At 36.0% G+C, this 15,140-nt stretch overlaps 1 protein-coding gene across 2 annotated transcripts in view; it reads right to left on the bottom strand.

The window, feature by feature from the left end:
* Positions 1–15,140, bottom strand: part of adam12b (ADAM metallopeptidase domain 12b) — an 81,250-nt gene that overhangs the window by 6,349 nt on the left and 59,761 nt on the right. The window contains exons 12-20 of one of the 2 annotated variants that reach the window (XM_042742552.1): positions 12,035–12,212; positions 8,060–8,149; positions 7,225–7,420; positions 6,696–6,804; positions 5,575–5,773; positions 4,570–4,647; positions 2,496–2,604; positions 1,068–1,254; positions 268–376 (exon numbers count right to left, since the gene is read on the bottom strand). In XM_042742552.1, coding sequence (XP_042598486.1) covers positions 268–376; positions 1,068–1,254; positions 2,496–2,604; positions 4,570–4,647; positions 5,575–5,773; positions 6,696–6,804; positions 7,225–7,420; positions 8,060–8,149; positions 12,035–12,212 — 1,255 coding nt within the window. The remainder of the gene's footprint in view (positions 1–267; positions 377–1,067; positions 1,255–2,495; positions 2,605–4,569; positions 4,648–5,574; positions 5,774–6,695; positions 6,805–7,224; positions 7,421–8,059; positions 8,150–12,034; positions 12,213–15,140) is intronic. The other variant, XM_042742553.1, reaches the window with a different exon arrangement.

Below are 15,140 nucleotides of genomic sequence, written 5' to 3'. Positions count from 1 at the left end.
TCATACCATATATAATAAAATCTGGTATTCTGGTATTTGTTTCAATTTAGTATCATTATTTTAAAAAACATTTTCACAAATGCAATTGTAAGGAAATTGTACTAATGAAAATAGGCAAATCATTTTGGATAACACATATAAGACAATATAACATATTTCATATATAATACACTAACTACAATTATTGAAAATATTATTACATATTTTGGACGTTATAATCATGTTGTGTGCCTGAGTCTGTGATGATGAGTAGAGTATCACACTTACCTTGTCACAGCGGGAGTGTAAAGGTAAAGAGGTGGGCTTGTGCTGAGGCGAGACCCTGAACACTGACTGTGTCTGTCGGGGGCTGGGAGCTCGCTTTCGCCCTACTGATCTGTAAAATTAAGAAACAGTTTTCAAAAGGTTTCATGTTTTAGGTATGGTGAATATAATTACTACAGTAGGGATGGCCACTTTTTATTAAGCTCTATTGCAGCATCCCCAAACCCCATCAATTACTGACCTAACGCTACCTGTTAAGCATCAATGTCATGATGTAAACCCACTAACCCCCATAACTTTTGCACAAAACACTCAATAATACTAGAAAAGGACTTGTAATATGTATAGAGTTTTTTGGATGTAGCATACTCCACTCAGAGGAATTACATAAGTAACGCAGAAGTTCTTCCACAAAGAAAACTATTCTCACCTCAAAAGGGTGATTTAGACAGCTTTATCAGTGTTTTACTGAATAATTCAAGCGCTTTAACAAAAATACAAGATTCACATTTAGACTGTTAAACCCTCTGGAATGCTGGCCCAGTTTACTTCTATTGTAAGTTTGTTACTCTGACCATGAATTTTATTTTTTCAAGGAACAAGTCAAAATTATTTTCTGTGCCAAACTACATTATGCCCCGAATTCCTGTCAATATGAACTTAAACTGAACTTGAAACTTAATTCCCTTAAGCTTCAATAAAACTCTAGGGACTTTGGTGTCCCTGAATGGAAACCAGCAGGAATCCAGGATCAAACATGTTTTGGAAACCATCGCTGGGGGAAACTGCACCATTGACAGTACCTGAGCTTTTGGATGGCACTCTTCTTATTGATGCAGAGCATTCGAACCAGCGCTTTCCTCTTCAGGCACACAATCAGTCCCACCGACAGCAAGCAAAGGAGGGTGACCAACGCGCCCACGACCACAGCGCTGCTGTCAGCTGTTGTCACATAGGACAGCACGCACATTAATACACACACTCGCACATCTGTTGTACAGCACGGCACAGAATGGCACAGAGAGGGAAAACACAAGAAGTCAGAGTCAGGTTAGAAAGAAAAAGAATGGATCAACATCCCTCTGTGTCTCCACCTGCATTGCTTTTACAAGCTGCCTCAAAGTTCTTGAATGTCTGCTGAGTGACATCTAAGCGCAGTGCTTCAGGTTTTCACCAGTAAATCAATGACGTGTCCTGTCAATGCTGTTATGCTTTTTCACTGGAAAATCATTTAATGGGTTTTGTAAGTACATTGTACTTTCAGGCTGCACTGTTCTACCTGCGGTGCGGCTGTCACAGAGGGGATGAAAGTGGTTAGAGCTAGTGCACTTCCTCAAGAGGTACTGTCGGAAAATCTGAATGCATGAGGCCAAAGAGGTTGTACATACTCCATGCATGTTAGCAAACAGAAATGCTACCAAGTATGCAAAATGTAATGTATGCATCTTTGCATTCTAAAATATGTCAAAAAGTAATTCATAATGCAATGCATGTATCCATTCTCAATAGACATTATATCAGGCATTTGTGTAAGCTTCTTTAATAGTCAGTTTTCTTCCTTTAATATTTGTTTGATGAATAAATAAATAATTAAAATAATAATAATAATAATAGATGTCTAATAAACCTGTCATTGTATATACAATTTTTTGTTCCTCTTTTGTAATTTGCTTTAGATAAAAGTACCTGCTAAATGCATAAATGTAAATACATTTGTAAATCTGTAGTTTATTTGTAACTAAGGATGCTCATTTTCATCATTTTGCTAAATTGCTTTGTGTAGTTGTTTCTGAAAGAAAGAAAGAAAGAAAGAAAGAAAGGTTTAAGAAAACTGTAAAAAAATAATATTCTGTTTGTATACTTGCTTAGAAGAGTATGTTTCTTGAAAACTGCTGTTTTGTTTCATTTCTTTGTGTAGAGTTGTTTGTGAAATTTCTTAGAATGATAGCTAGAACAATAGAAGGATAGACACATATAGAGATAGATGACAGACAGAATTTGTAACTAAGGATGGTCATTTCTGTCATTTTGTTTCATTTCAAGTTATAAGTTGTTTCTGAAATAAATTATTCAAATAAAAAAATAATAATAATATTGTGTTTGCATGCTTGCTTAGAAGAGTGTTTCTGACTGGAAAGGAGCACATAAGCACTGCAGTAAGTCATGCTATGTTAGTGTAAGGCATACTGCTCTAGCAGTTAAGTCAAAAGTGCAGTTGTCCATCACTGTACCGGCTTGTCTCATTGGTCCACTGTCAACGCTGCCGCCAAACCCTGCCCTATCACAGAAAGGAGGTGCCCAGTGAGCTTCACAGTGGCAGTTCTTCTTGTTGTTGCATTCCTGTAAACATAAAGCAACTGGCATTAATGCCACACATAGCACAATCATCCTGATCAAATTTCTTGCTGGACATTATCAACAACATCCTGCTGTTCAATGCTTAAAGAATTCTGGGGGATAATGGTATGAAATCTCCTCATGAGCATTCAGTTCATGGATGCTCTGTTCAGTGCTGCATTCAAGGGCAAAATTTTTCTATTTGCACAAAAATGCATCAAATTTTTCCATCAGGGTAAGTGTCAGGGGTCGCTGCATAAGTTGATTGATGTCACTTAAATCACAGTCTGAATATTAGATGTCTGCCTTCTAAAAGGAAAGATGCAGCTATGTCTTTCCCGCCATAAAAACATGAGGAAACTTTTCGGACTCTCAAACTCTTAACTCTCATCCAACTTTCTTGGATGCTGTGATGATTTAAAAAAAGACCCTCTGCGTAGACAGACAGACTCAAAAATTTTGATTGAGTCTTGATATTGTTGACTTGATCTTAGGAAACCGATACCCTTGGTGGTCTAGTATTAATCAAGATCTTGGGGGTTTTGGTGTGGGGCTTAGGGGTCTAGTATTGGTCTTAGTATTTAGTGGTCTTCTATTGTTCTAGGTCTGGGTCTTAAAAAACAACTGGCAATTGGAGCATTCAGGATCCCAGAATGTGGACAGTGCTACCAACATCTTTATTAACAATGATTAATTCGTCTTGCAGCACAGCTCCAGTAAGGAAATAGACATTGGAGTAAAAATGGATGCAATTGCACAGCCTACAGACAAAAATAAGAATTCCAATTTAGGAAGTGTATAACAACAGAAAATAAATAAAACATTACACGCTTGCACACATGCCCTCCAGAGCTGACAGTGGGTGCAAATGCAAAAGACAACGTGGGGGTGTTCTTGGCCACAGCGTTAAGCGATTGCATTTAAGCAGTCCTCTGGCAAAAAAGTGCATGTGCATGATGAATGGTACACAAATTAATTAAATATGACTCATATAACCTTATTGGAGTGACAGAGATTGATTGTGAAGTACTTCAACAGCTGAGACAAGCCTCAAGTCACCCAGCATGCTGGTAAAACAATAGTGTGGCCATTGAGGTGAACCAGGGTACGATTGACAAAAAAAAAAAATAGTTTCCCCAAAATCTGAACTCACGCAAATGTTCTTTCAAAGCTTTATGACTTTCTTCCTTGAAACACAAAAAGTAAAGTTTTGAAGACTATCCGAGCTGCAATATTCTATGCAATGGAAGGGACATAAAAGTGGTCCATATGATATGTAAGCTGTATTCAAAGACTTTTGAAACCATAGCTTTGTGTGAGGAACAGTAATTTACAAGAATCCAGCCCTGAAAATGTTGCTTAACAGCTCTGATCTCCATTCACTTTAAATGCAAAGAAAAGAGCAGCTTGGACATTCTGCTGTATTCTTCCTTTTGTTTTTCCCGGATAAAAGAAAGTAATACGGGACATACAAGGAAAAAAAAAAGAAACCACCACCACCAAAAAAAAAAAAAAAAGCAAGATTAGTAAATGATGACAGATTTTCATTTTGGATGAACTATCCCTTTAAATGTATCAAGCTTCCATGAAAGACCATGACTGACACAAGGTTACGCTGTGATCTAATTTAGTACAGAATCAGTGTCTTATCTGTGCTTTTAACTGCTATTTTATTCGTAGCAGTAATCTAGTTCAAGTGAAGTTAGCATGGACCTAGTTAGCTAAGTGCTATTATGGGCACATGCTGTCCCCTTGGCAGACAGCTATAATGTAATGAAATGGACATTTCTGTAAAAGGCGAGATTTTCTGTAGAGGGCAATAGTTTGTGCTAACTTACTATCTGCATTCCTGACTCAAATATGAGCCTAATGCCTGATAATTAATGTCAGAGAAATTAAAGAAAAAAAAAAAAAACCTTTCCAGTAGATTTGAGGAAATTTCGACTGACAGAGTGGAAGCAACCTTACCCCTCTTCCATTACACTTCCCAGAGCACTTGTGCACTCCAAAGACACTTACATTCTGACACTGCCTGTTCAAACAGATCTGTTATGATGAGAGAGAGACAAAGAGAACTGCAGGTTAAGAAAAAAACAAGACTGATATGTTATTATGTTAAAAAAAAAAACATATATGTTATTGGCCTTAACTACTGGTCAACCAAAATGTTTTTTTTTTTTTTAAGTGCCAGGGTGGCCAATTAATGCCAGTAGCCAGTATTATATAATTTTTTTTTTTTTTTTTACAGAAAATGAGGTACCACTTAATTTTAAAGTCATGTTCCAAATGTACATACTCTTTACTTATTATAGTAATTACAGTTATTGGGTATTAATTATGTACTAACTCTGAACCTACCTCTAAACCTAACCTTAACCCATATAATCACATTATATTAACATTACTACTTTAGGTAAGTACAGTGTAAGTATATGTAAATGCAATACTGTAAAATATAGCACAAATGAAAATTACATATTTGCTTAAAACTAAACAAAATAAAACAAATTAAGATTTTATTTCGCACTGTTAAAAACTAAGGTTATCAAAAGAACAAAATAATTGTAATTTACTATATCTAAACAAATGATACATTTTTTTAGAATAAAATAATTTATATAATAATTTAGTGTTTAAAGTAATCATGAAAGTCTATTTAATTATTCAAATTAGTCATTTTAAATTATCTTATTTTTTTTTCAAATAATATAGTGCTACGTTGCATAATATAATATAATATAATATAATATAATATAATATAATATAATATAATATAATATAATATAATATAATATAATATAATATAATATAATATAATATAATATAATATAATATAATATAATATAATATAAGCAATATCACACTACAAAACAAACACCAAATGGTCATTGGAAAGCAATAAAAATGGCCAAATATCATCTCAGCCTGGCTGATAAACACAAATAATCTCTACCAGATGATTTATTCTCGTACCATTCCCTCAGCACACTTAGTGCCTGCCAACACCAGTCCTGGATCAGGCATATCGTCACCCAGGTATACATGTGTTCCACGGCACAGAATACGCCCACCCTCTTGCAGAGGTATGTTTGTATCTATGGAAACCGCATTGGTTCCGATCACTGGCCTGTTGGCACCTCCTTGGCACTGAATTTTCCCACACCTAGCATCCCTGTTTAAATCACACAGACAAAATACAATGAGTGAGCATGCAACAACAGTGCTAAATGATTTTACACTGAATAAATGGGATAAGGTGAAAAAACGCCTGAAAAACAGAGAGGAGATTGTGTTGTCTTGAGGTAATCTCGCCTTTCACACCCTCTCACTCATCTGTGAGGAGCAGAGAGTGTAATTAATAGTGACAAGAGATTACATGCAAAACCATGGGGCTGCCACTGTTGCTGAATAATAATGTCATGGCTACAAAGAAATTAACAAAATTACATTCATTACAACGTTTGATGGGCCATCCCATAATAATCAGACAGCAAATGATATGAATGAATCAGGACAACCTTAAGCAATACTATTCTTCACTTCACACTTAACAATCTTTATTTTAATATTCTTTTGTTTTGAGAATGTGCATCATGAAAATTGTTATTTCCTTGTCAGTCACTGGTTCTACATTTTAATTATATATGCTGTATTGGCACTATAAAAGCTAAGCATTTGTATTGCCAAAGTACCACAAAATTAAGCAGAAAAAAGTTATAAAGCAGCAAAGAAATAATTTAACAAACACAACAAACAATGCTGTGTCAAACAAGGAGAACAAGCAAGACAAAAAGTAAAGCAAAGACAAACAAAAACAAATGATCATAGCAAAATGCAAATAAAATTAAACGAAGCGGAACAAAACAGAACAAGAAAACTAAACAAAAACAATCAAGCAAAACTAAACAAAAACAAAACAAAAAGCAAAGCATAAGAAGCAAAACAAAATAAACAAAATAAAAAGAACTGAAACAATAAAGAAAAAAATAATATAATAAAATGTAAAATTGAAGCAAATTTGAAAAATGTATGTAATTGTACTGTAAGTAAAAGGTTAAAGTGCAAAGTGCTGTAGTATTATGCCCTGACTGTACCTTGCTTGACATTTAGCAAAGGAACCTTTGGAGTCTTTTCCACAATTTCCATAGGGATCACCTGCAGAGTTTACTCTTTCAAAACAGATTCCCGGGGCAGGTTTCGCTCCTGGAAAACAATAAAGAATGAAAATAATACAGCATATGCCCTTTGTCAGAGATGGAAATATGACACTGTACAATCCTTCCATCTTGTTTCAGCTTGTATATAAACCAAAAACCGATGAAAGGATAACATATGTCAGACTGTGCCCTGAATCATTTTGGAAGGGAGTACGAACAGACATATGGAATAAATAACAGCAATCAGTGTGAGCTTTCATATTGCTTGAGCTCGCCATATGAATGCATGCAGGATTTCAAGAGAAGTGCTGGCTTGATAATGGTTACATATAGAATACAATATCAAAAATGTATGATTAATGAAATGTACAGTATATCTGCAGAACCCCACAATAAATTTTTGAACAATCAAATAAGCCTATGAACCCTGCAGCTATCCGCATATTAGATCTACAGAGGTACCAACCTGGTCCCCACAGAGTGATGCATTGCTGCTCATGAGTCTGACAGATGCCGTTGTAGCAGTAACCATCCATATTGTGGCACGCGTGTCCATCGTGCAAGTACACATTGGCAGGGCAGTGGGGGTTTGTTCCGGTGCAGAACTCAGGTAAGTCACAGGAGTTACTGGACTCTCTACAGGGAGTCCCAGCCGGTTTTAACTGCACAGATGCACAAGAACAAAAGGCTTCAGACAAAACTAGAAAGCAAACTTAAAGTGCTCAGTGTCACCTAAAATTAAGAAAATCAAGGAGATTTCTGTCAAAATAAAGCAAAGAGAAAAATTTACTCAACTTCAATGCAGGCACAATGGGATAAACTCAAAGTCATGCAGAGACGAGCTTTGCATGAATTACAATGACTATTGGGTACAATAGTCAGTAGTTCATGGAAAAGTTCTCCAAAAACTATTCCCTTAACTTGCACTAAGAAATGAAATACAGTCCAAGAAAGTGGCATGATTAAATTCTTTAGTTGCTATTTTCATTTAATGAAGCACTATGCTGAAAGCTTGTTGTAGTTTGTTGTAAAGTCTGTGTGAACATGTATCCCTGTTTTGGGGTCTGTTCCGGAGGGCCCTGGTCTGGCTCCTTTCCTCAGTAAGTAAGTGAGCTGAGCACTCTGATTTATGTGTCTGGAGGCCTGAGAGGAAACTGAGTGTCTATGTTTGGAGCGCAAATGTTGGTTCATGTTGCACTTATTAATGGGGCAAGGAGAATGTGATTTCCACGCCATTATATTACACACAGAGAAAGAATGAATGAGGAGGAAAATGGGAAAGGACAGATTTACAAAAGTACCTGGCAGTCTTCACAGCACTGTCCATGGGCACACACAGCATCTCCCTTGAGAGTGCAGGTTGTAGCGTTACAGCAGGGATTCATACACTCCTGAAGAAAACACAGGAAAGACAACAGATTTGAAGGCATTGTGTGTCACTGTATCACATGGGGAAAGTTAAGTCAATCATAGCACACTTCATTTAACTACTGAAGTCCTGAAGTTAAAGTATCAAACAGGTAGTTTAATTTTAAAAGGGGTCATGTGACGTTGCTAAAGAAGAACATTATTTTATATTTGGTGTAATGAAAAGAGTTTGTGCGGTTTAAGGTTCAAAAAACACATTATTTTCCACATACTGGACATTATTGTTTCTCCTCTATGCCCCGGCTTTCTGAAACACATAGATTTTTACAAAGCTCATCATTCTGAAAAACACAGAAATCACATCATATGACCCCTTTAAGAGTCAGAATGTGAAAATGTGTGTCATTCAAAGACCCGACAGACCAAAAACAAACAATGAAAAATAAAAACAAGCACAAAACAAGGCAGGTGAAGAAAGAACAAAAAAATAAAGGAATGCAAAACAGGCAAATTAAACGAAAAACAAACCAACAAAAATAAAAAAAGAAAGAGAAAAAAAAAAAACTGAACAAAAAAAACCTAAATTTTTTTATTTAAAAAAATTACAAAAGCTTAGGACATTTTAATAGAGGTCATTTACATATTTAAAGTGTCCCTATTATGGGTTATGAAAGGTTCATATTTTGGTTTTGGGAATCCCCAACAACAGGTTGACATGCTTTCAAGGTCAAAAAACACTGTCATTTGTCTTATAATATGCATTTATTTTTTCCCCTTTTTGCTCAACAAACGGTTTGTTGCTCAATGATTCATTTTTCCAAACCCCTCCTTTGCTTGACGCTAATCTGCGGTGGTTGGTCTGATGACCCAGTCTGTTGTGATTGGTCTATGGCATGCTATTGGGGTAAACACCCAAACAACCATGGTATATGCAATCCTGCATGCATTTGTATATGGATAGTTTTCTTTCAAAAACACATTGATTCGCCACAGGAGGCCTTTGTTCAACTCCCGGAGCCGTGTGAGACACTTTATTCTATGGATGGGTGCTTTTTATTTAAAATCTTTTGGACTAAAGCAATGCAACACCTGCTGACTGCAATGATGGAGCTTGAAAGATCAAAGACAATTTTTAATATAACTCCGACTGGATTCGTCTGAAAGATTAGATTAGATTCAACTTTATTGTCATTGCACATGTAAGGTACAAGGCAATGAAATGCAGTAATGTATTTATATATGATATATATGATGAAAGTCATATACACCTAGGATGCCTTGGGGGTGAGTAAAACGCAGCCGAATTTTCATTTTTGGGTGAACTAAAAATGGTCCACTGAAGTTCCTTTATTCTATGTGTTGACATCAGTTTAACTGAAACAGGAAGAAAGGGCGGTACATATCAAGCAGCCCCGCCCCCCTTTTTAAATATTTCCATTGTCTGAATCATTCCCTATCCCCTATATAGTGCACTTCGTGCCATTCACTGTACAGAAAATACAAATCCTGTGAACAAGTGACCAATCTCACCCGGCGGTTCAGCGTATATTTATAGTGTAGGGGGCGGGCGCTTTGGATTCTAGAGAGCATTTGATTGGTCAGAACATTTGATGAGAAGCTGAAGTACGAGGTAACATTGAAAAAATTGTTGATCCATTTTGGCGGAAGTGACGAACTGCAACCTTTGAATGCTTATATCTTCTAAATGCGAGGTTTGTCACTGTTTTGGAGCACACTGGCTTATAGATAACCTTAAGACTAACATACTGATACTAACAACCAAAAAACTTTAATTTTGATTTCATGGGATTCATTTTAAAAACGACTCATTTTCATGACTCAGAGTCGACTCTTTCTTTTGAAAGACAATATCTTTATACACAGTGCACTTTTAGATTTAAAACTTTGCAGGATGTTTTCATTCACTTAGAGCTGTGTTACACAATGCATGAAAGTTAATTTTTCAAAAATCCATAATAGGTGCCCTTTAAGTCAGGCTGTTTAATTGTCAGAAAGAAGGTGGATAATTGTATAAAATGGCTAAAAAGCAAAATTACGATTGTTTTTGGTGCAAGAAACTTTGACTAACATTATAAGCAGACTTTAGGGGGAAAATAAAATGCTACAATAGCACAGGCTATGACCCCTTTAATTTGACATTAGATAATTAGGGGTTACAGAAAAACAATGGAAAGAAAAAAAAGTCTGAACAGTCGCCCCGTATGATCACTTTATTGAATATTAGTTCCAGGTGTGGAGCTCATATTCTTTTAGGAAATTCCCTTCTTTCAACCAGTTCTTTGCATCCATGGTAACAAAAAAAAAAGTTTGGAAATGTTACTGTAGGTTTGCATATGTGAGTGCATTGACATGTCTGGTTTAAATTAGTGGTCCATGCATTGTTCTGATTTTTTTTAAAAGTTGTTTTCTCAAACCCTGAACTCTTGGTATCAGTGAACCGTGTTCATGTGTGTACGTGTCTAAGTGAGTGACATCATCACTGACCCAAGACTGGAAGTGATGGGAACGTCAGAGTCCAAGCACAATTGAAGGAAAGAGGACATTTATCTCAGAAAAGAGAGGGAGAGGAAGAGAGAGAAAGAGGTGAATTCTGAAGACTAAAAATCATGTTTTGTTGTTGTAGTGAAGCAGAAGAGCTTAGTTTTTCTCTAAAAGTACACAAGAAGCTCATTAAGACCTCAAGCACTAAAATTTTATTTCATACACCACACACACACAAAAATGTCTATGGGACTTTTTATTCCTCTCTTTCACTCCTTTTCTCCCACTCTTAACAAGGTCCTGGTGTGGGCTGGGAGAGGTGCTGGAGGGTTGGGCTGGGTTAGGTCAGTCCGCTGGCTCGAACTGCTCCTCAGAGTCACAGAAATCTCTTTACAGACCTGCTGTTTTCTGTAAAACTACCGTCAACTAGTGTGAAATGATGGGGGGATGGGCTTCTCATATCCTTCTACCCAACACTCAAGACCCGCTGCTGGGCTTCCTCTCTGCTCTTTACCCGCTTCCTCCCTCATTCCCCCCGGTGAGATCACTGGAGCTCACGGGTGCCATTCTGAAGCAAACTTTTCCCTATAACAAGATCCTAGACTTTAAAGTTCAGGCCAGGCTTTTTTCCTCAGGTCTGCACTGACACAATATGCCTGCATGACATCTAAATTACATAGACCATTTTTGAAGTCTCCAGTTCCATTACTACATGATATTTAGGGGGAATTTTAGTATTTATTTATAGGACAGTAGAGACAGACAGGAAGGGGAACAGAGAGGTGGAACTGGATCAGGCTGCACAGATGACGTAGTCTGGACTCAAACCCGGGTCCTAACAGCTCTTTTACGTCACAAACGCACCACATCTCAGATGGTCAGAATTGTCTATATCATAAAACTTTCCTGTAAATAATATTTTACAATTTTTAGGGCATTAATGACTCAAAAGTAAATGGAATTTCATACTATGAATCATTTCAATGACACCCTGCGGTAACTGTAATAAGATTAGCGACATGGCAGTCTCTTTTTGGTAGTACTTTTCTACTGGTTGTTTTTTTTATTTATTATTTTTTTTATGTTCAGTAATAAAAGTGTAGCAAGCATTATATATGTATCCTATTTGATATTCATAAATAATTTTAAAATATTTTAATTCCATTTAAATCTAAAAATAAAGCTGGCGTAAAATAAATAAGACAAATTTTTAATGTCTAAGAACATATTTACTGACATATCCATACTGAAAGCCATGATTTAGCCTGTAAATATTAAGCCGACCAAATCAAATTCCAAACATCACCAAAGGCTAGATATGGACCTGGATCAGATCTGCTAATTCTAGCAGCGGCCTTCTTTGTTGTGATATAGAAAGGTATTTGATGTGTGTGAGTCTTTCATACCTCCAGCTCTCCGCAGTCACACTCCTCTCCTTCCTCAATGTATCCGTTGCCACATTTCTGTCCCCCGTAAAGCAGTTTGACTTCAGGCATATTATACAAACACATGCCCACCCCCTTCTCCAGACTAGCCACCAGATCCTTCTTACTACACGTACTGAACACCGTGGGGAATGGGTACCTGTTCACAAAGAGAAAAGGAAAGGGAAAGAGAAGATTAATTGAATATATTTTCTTTTGTATTTTATTTATTGTTTTACTTTAAAAAAAAATTGTTTTTGTTTTTTATTTTGTCCCCATCAGGCTTCTTATTTTATATTTAAATTATTTTTTCTACATTTTTAATAACATTTTTTATTTATTTAAATGTTATATTTTTAATTTATTGTTTATTTTTTTTGCCCCCATCAAGTTTCTTATTTTATATTTAAGTTATATTTTTTTATATAATTTGTTTTTGTTTAATAATTTTTTTTATTATTTATTTTTTATTTTATTATTTTATTTTATTTTATTATTTTGCTTTCCAAGCAAATATATGTCTAGCCAAAATGATTTATAAAACAAAAGGATTTTAGTGATATCTTAGTAATAAGAGAAAAATAGGCCACAAAAACTGAGTATAATGGTACATAATCTCAGCAACCTAGCCAAGCATAAAAAGTTGCAAGTGTTCAAATTCCCAAAGTCATTAATGGCATTACTTCTACTAGCACAAAACTGACAACAAAGCAAAACGAATTAGCATATGACCTTCCACCATGGCATTCACGCCCGAGTCCTCTACGTGATAGAACACTAAGCCAGCTAAGTGTAAGCCCATATGGTACTATTCATGTTAATTCATCACTACCGATACATGATTATAAACAAACCAGCGCATGGCCTGACCTCAGCCACTTCAGAGGCCACGGACACAAAGACCGAGCTCTTTCAGATGAAGCAGAGCAGCGGACGATCATATGACAGCCTTGGTCTGGGGCGGTTGCCTCGGGCAGGGAGCGAGACGAGGTGAGATATCTGAGAGGAGAGCAAATGAAGCTCATTTGGGTCTGGGCTCTGCTCACTGGAGAGCACTGCAAAAGATCCTTCATGGTCTGTTGCCAGTATCTTCAATTCACTAGCTCACCCCAGCAAACAAGCTAAACAACAAAGTGCGTATTTGCTATGCACTCATAAATATACGCAATGCTGAATAAATGGATGTCCTTGAATTTGTGTGTTTTCGAAAAGCGCAAGTGACTCTTCCTGCAGATTAATAGTGTATGCATGCATGCATGTGAAGAAGGGATTAAAACTTTAATAATCATAAGGTTAATGGGTGTTACACGCCTGTGCTGAAAAATTACAGCATATGATTACGTTCAGTAATAACAGTGTGGCATTGTATATGTATGTTATATTTTTAAAAAGCATGAAATTTCCATATATACCTGTATACTGTATATATAAAAAATAAGTTGCCATAAGATTCCGCAATATTTAAATGGTAATTTAAAGGAACATTTTAAGCATTTAAAAGAAGGGTCAGGGTGAAAAATATTCTGTCAAATGTAAGAAAAATTGTGACATTGAACATGTTTAATTTAATTATATATATTTAATTGTATTGTTTATTTTATTATTTCCCCATAAGCTTCTAATTTAAGTTAATTTTTTGTTTCATTTTCATTTATATATTTCTTTAAATGTATGTTTTAAGAAAGGACCATTTTAAAGTGTCAGATAACATGATAATCAGGTGAAGAAAGAAATTCTGTACAATTTCAAGAAGAAATTAAAAACAAGAAAGAAACACACCAATTTTTCATGCAAATTTTATTTAATTAGTAAAGAATGACACTGACTACAATTATTTATTGTATTAAACTGTATAGGCTGGTTTATGCTGGTTTTGGAGCTGGAAAACTTGATGACCAAGTATTTCTTGCTGGTTAAGCTAGTTAAGCAGTCTGATAGGGACAACAAATCACTAGCATCCAAAACATATCATGATGCAAAAAAGCAAAGTACTCATACAGTTTTATTCAACAGAGTGGTTACTCATCCCTACCAAGCTCTTCTGTGCTGAATAATATTTTCCAGCTAATGCCACAATCTTTCATCTACATCAAAAACGGTTGTCAAACAGACGTGTGCAGCCACACGCATGTCACATCCATCTCACTTTCATGCACCCTTGACCGAGAGCCTTTGAAGAGTTTGCTGATGAACTCTCGCGCTTTTAACACCTCAGTTCTGTCCGCTGGGACCGACTGTTTCTGCGCCACCCGTGCTCATCAAAGACAACCTCAGCGCACACCTTTAGCGAGCAAACACAGGAACACAGGCCTGAATCAAACATCCATGACTCAGACAAGAAGCCATTCTGTCGTCAGTGCCAGTACAGCAAAATAAACTCTGCAGATGAAAGAGAGGAAAATGGGAGGGAAGGATGGAGGGAGGTGTGGGGAGGAGAAACTGTTTGCCGGGAACATCTGCGCTCCCTGGGGGTAAGTGACCGCTTGTTTGGGGTTTTGCGGTGGGAGCCAAGAGCATGGAGGTGGACTCCAGACTCCTGCAAGGGGGTTTCTGGGTCTGTCCTCATACTTCACCCTGTGTCCTCACTGCACCCTGCCTAAAAACACAACACCCCTCTCATTTCTCTCATTTCATTTAAGTATCCACTTTGTCTCAGATGTTTCTCTTAAAATTCCTTAAGCAGACACCAATGAAACAACCAATGAATGTGGATTACATAGCTATGAACAAGTAAAAAAATAAAAATAAAAATAAATATAATAATTCATTATGACTTCTAATTAGAAAATTTTGTATCTTGCTAAATCTGTTTGATGTGATTATTTATTTATTTATTAATGAGTGAATGAATAAACAAATAAACAAGAAAATTAATGATTTCTTTCTTTCGTTCTTTCTATATATACAGTATATATATATATATATATATATATTTACACACACACACATATGCAGTATGTGTATGTGTGTGTTTGTGTGTGTTCGTTCATCCATTCATTCATTCCCATTATAATTTTACATGTGACAAAGAGTAACCCACACAAGAAAAATTAAATACATTCTGTTTATATATTTATATAAGGATTAA

This window comes from Cyprinus carpio, chromosome B17 (assembly GCF_018340385.1).
Source record: "Cyprinus carpio isolate SPL01 chromosome B17, ASM1834038v1, whole genome shotgun sequence".
Lineage (NCBI taxonomy): Eukaryota > Metazoa > Chordata > Actinopteri > Cypriniformes > Cyprinidae > Cyprinus > Cyprinus carpio.
Note: the sequence above shows the minus strand (reverse complement) of the source record. Positions and strands in the feature narration are given on the sequence as shown.